This window comes from Nannospalax galili, unplaced genomic scaffold, assembly GCF_000622305.1.
Source record: "Nannospalax galili isolate Female #2095 unplaced genomic scaffold, S.galili_v1.0 scaffold167, whole genome shotgun sequence".
NCBI lineage: Eukaryota > Metazoa > Chordata > Mammalia > Rodentia > Spalacidae > Nannospalax > Nannospalax galili.
The window spans coordinates 3,597,930-3,601,895 of record NW_008358534.1 but is presented as its reverse complement, the minus strand read 5'-3'; the positions used below and the strand labels follow the sequence as shown (position 1 = coordinate 3,601,895).

Sequence of the window (3,966 nt, the reverse complement as noted above, 5' to 3'; positions counted from 1 at the left end):
CTCCAGAGTAGAAGACTATATTTCAGGCAGGCTGACACCTTGGAAAAATTGCCAGAAACAAGCTGAATTAGGTCTTCTGAGTGCAAGGTCACAAGGAACAGAAGGAGGAGGAGGAGGAGGAGCAGGAGGAGGAGGAGGAGAAGGAGGAGGAGGAGAAGGAGGAGGAGGATGGGGGAGCAGCCAAAGGACTGCGAGGCGGGGGTCGCCGAGCCCTGGCTGTCCAAGTGGGAGCGCCAGTGTCTGGCCGAGGCCGAGCAGGAGGAGCGGCTGCCCCCGGAGCTGCAGGACGAGGCGGCTGCCGACGCGGCGGGGCTCAAGATCGAGCGGCAGAGGCTCTGGCACCTCTTCCAGATCTCAGCCGCCGCCGTGGCCCAGCTCTACAAGGATTCCGGGTGCCAACAGCCAGGACTGTCTATGTGGGACCCCTTCCAGAACGCGGCCATGGCCGTGACCAGCCTCTACAAAGAGAGTGGGGATGCCTACCAACGAAGTTTTGAGCTGGGCGTCCAGGTTGGCTACCAGCGTCGCATCAGAGATGTGCTGGAGTGGGTGAAGAAGGGCAGGAGCATCATTCGCAGAGAAGACCTCATAAGCTTCCTGTGCGGCAAAGCGCCCCCCGCCGCTCCCCCGCTGCGCACCTCCAGGACAACCCCAAAGCCGCCCACTGGGGCCGCGAGTCAAGCTTCTGCCGCCGAGTCCAGTTCACCGGTGGACGTCGACCTGCAGCCCTTCCACGAGGCTATTTCCCTGCATGGTCTCAGTGGCGCCATGGCAAGCATCAGTGTGCAGTCTGGCCCTCCTGGTTCCCCGTCTCATGATGGAGGTGTTGCCAGCAGTGGGCGTCGAAAAAGTACCTTCCTTGAGGATGATCTGAATCCCTTGGGCTCAGAAGAACTGGCCCTCCGCCTGGACACTGGAGGGATCCGCAAGCGCACCTCCGCCCAGTTTGATGATGGCACCATAGACTCCCCATCTCACAAGCGCAACCGAATGGTCTAAACTGCCTCCTTGGCTGGTCACCACCCATTACCGCATTGCTTGACAGCCAACTTGACACTTCAACATGCTTGTTGAAAGAGACCATTGCTCTTCCTTCTAAGTTAATCAAATAGTTCTATCAGGTTTACCATGAAGAAACTTTAAAAGTGTTCTAGAAAAGGCCTTGTATGACTCTGACTTTCCAAAAATATACAGTTCTATTAGACAATATGATATATCACATAGTTAGCAAGATCATTTAAACTTTAAAGCAAAAATATCCAGTGAGGGCGGGAGCCTGGTTTATCTTGTTCAAGTTGTATTTCTTAGCACCTAGTACAGTTGCTGGTGCTCAATAAATGTTTGTTGAATGAATAAACGTGACCTTTAAATTCTTGAAGGGGGAAGACGTAGAAGATATTATTTGATGACAGGATAATTTTATCCTTTCTTGTTTGGGTTTTGGCTTTAATGGTCTTTGCCAATTCCATTTCATTGTATAAAAATTCAAGACTAGACATATTTATGAAATCTGGAATCGAAAAAAAAAAAAAAGAATCTCAGTCAGATAGGATATACCTTGTAAACACACTCTTCGCTGTCTGGGGAACTGATAAAACACCATTAACATTTTCAATGTGATTCTTCTAACATCTCCCCTGCTTAAAACCATTTTTTTTTCCAATGGAAGGAGTTGAAGGCTAATTGAATTAGAATTTTCCCACTTAATTGTTTTATTTAAATGTGTTAGGGCAACAGTGAAAAATATTGATGAAGTCCATCCTTAATTCTCAGAGAGAACATATTCCCACAGAGCTGTCTGGCTCTGTCTATAATAATAATTTGGTGCAATGGCTTTAAAAGTAGTGGGGTGATAATAATTAGGGTGTGCGACAGAAATTTCAATGCTGGATTCAACATTTCACCATGCAGGGCATGAAAATTGCCGACCGGGGGCTAGTCAGCTCTAAGTACTAATTAACTAATTAATCAGGTGCTGAAACCAAGTGAATGGAGGATACCAGCCAGACAACTCAAGCCCAAGCGGAGGGTTGTGCTCTTTAAAAGATAGTGCATTCTTTTTTTCTTGGTTTTTAACCCAATCAGAAATGAGGAGAGAGATCAGGTTATGGTACAAGCTTTTTCTTGGAGAATATAAAATCAAAGCATGTGCCTCTGATAATAGCTGTAAGGTGCCTCAGTGAAGAAGTGTTTCAGGTCTGGTGGGGTTGGAGCTGAGGAAGAGAATTCTGCCTTCCTAGGGATTACTTCTACAGTCCCTTTTTGAACATGGGGGAATGAGAAACATATCTCTCTTTGGGGGCTGATTTTAGGTCTTTTGCCTCATCCTTCGTTCATGTAAATGAGAAGAGTCCAATTACACATATGGAAAAAGGGTTTAATGAATCGTGAAAAGCCCGGTTTGCAGAGAAAGGGCACAATCCCCTCTTCTTCGTCTTTAGATTTAACTTAGAAACATGTATTTCTTTTCAGGAAGATGCTAAAACGTAATGATGAGATAATTTTTTATGTACTAATTTTCATACTTCAGAATTATCAAATATTTTGCTAGAAGATTGAAATTTAGATTTGTATGGCTTCCGGGATACTTAGAATCGTCCTACAACAGAAACTGCAAAATTCTGATTTTTCCCTCTAAATTTGAAAAAATGACTGCATGCTAGTTCTTCCCCATTTTCATGTTATTCTTAGCTCAGTGGTAATTTCTTCTTTTATTTGTTATGGAATTGTGTGCAGTGAAAATGGATTGAATCATTATAATGGCACCGATACTGAATCCAAGGAAAAGACATCATTTTCCCCTACCTTCGTGCCTAGTTTGGTATTATGACTACACTTTAGGTAGAATTTTAGGGTGTTGGAGATTAAGCAATTCTTTCTTTCCGAAGAGGATCTGAATCTATCTTACAATACTGTAGACAATTCTGTGTTTGGGCTTCCTATTTTTCCCCCTTTCTTTCTCCTTACTTAATGTTGGAATTTCAGTAGTTGAGAGCGAACCACACAGAGCCCCTCCTCCACGTTAGTTTTTAAAATGACATAATCCTTTGCAAGAAGACAGACTCATCAACGCCTGGTCTGATGATTCCTCTTAGAATCTGATAGGCATGCAACTAGCCTCAAAGAAGCTCTGTCTAGGGCCGACAGGAATGTTCTCAATCATGACCTTCAAGGGCTTTCCAGAAACCTGTTGTGACACCATCCTGGGCATTTAGGGAAACTGAGGCCCAAGAGGCTGAGGTGGGGGCACTTTTCTAGTGTGACTTTCTCCTCCCTCTGCACAGTACTTCTCTGGTCCATGTCAAACACTTTTGGGTGCTGTTGTGCGGAAGACGTTGCCAGGGGGCCAAATCGCCAGCCTATTTCGCGGAGGGGCCAGGTCTTTGCACTCTATCCCGAAGCCTCCTCGGACCGGCGCCCTGGATGCCATAGGCTAGACATCATCAAGTTGCCCCATAATCCTCTCTGGCAACATCGGATATCAAATTTGATCAGCTCGTTGGAAGAAGCTGACAAGTCCCCCCAAAATGTGTGAACAGGGGGTCCCGCGGTAGGCTGGCAAGGCGCGGATGCAGCGCAGCATTTGCACTCTATCCCGAAGCCTCCTCGGACCGGCGCCCTGGATGCCATAGGCTAGACATCATCAAGTTGCCCCATAATCCTCTCGGGCAACATCGGATATCAAATTTGATCAGCTCGTTGGAAGAAGCTGACAAGTCCCCCCAAAATGTGTGAACAGGGGGTCCCGCGGTAGGCTGGCAAGGCGCGGATGCAGCGCAGCAGCCGGCCCCCTCCGATCTCTCCTGCTGCCCGCGCCCCGCAAGCGGGGGCCAGGGCGGAGCGGCCGGGCTGCGGCGGAGGCGGAGGCGAGGCCGCGGCGCCGTAAGGGGGCAGCAAGAGCGAGCCGCGGGCCGGGAAGGGGGCAGCGCGGAGGCACCGGCGGCTCCGGGGCATCTCCGCAGCCGC

The 3,966-nt window shown here is 48.3% G+C and overlaps 1 protein-coding gene across 1 annotated transcript; it reads left to right on the top strand.

Moving 5' to 3' along the window:
* Positions 1–115: 115 nt before the first annotated feature.
* Positions 116–1,335, top strand: LOC103724663 (UPF0472 protein C16orf72). The gene has a single exon (XM_008821786.3). The coding sequence runs from the start codon at positions 169–171 to the stop codon at positions 997–999; it is 831 nt and encodes a 276-aa protein (XP_008820008.1). The 5' UTR covers positions 116–168; the 3' UTR covers positions 1,000–1,335.
* Positions 1,336–3,966: the final 2,631 nt, after the last annotated feature.

What these genes read in the sequence shown, in the direction of transcription:
- LOC103724663 (XM_008821786.3), top strand. Translation starts at nt 169, where the DNA reads ATGGGGGAGCAGCCAAAGGACTGCGAGGCGGGGGTCGCCGAGCCCTGG.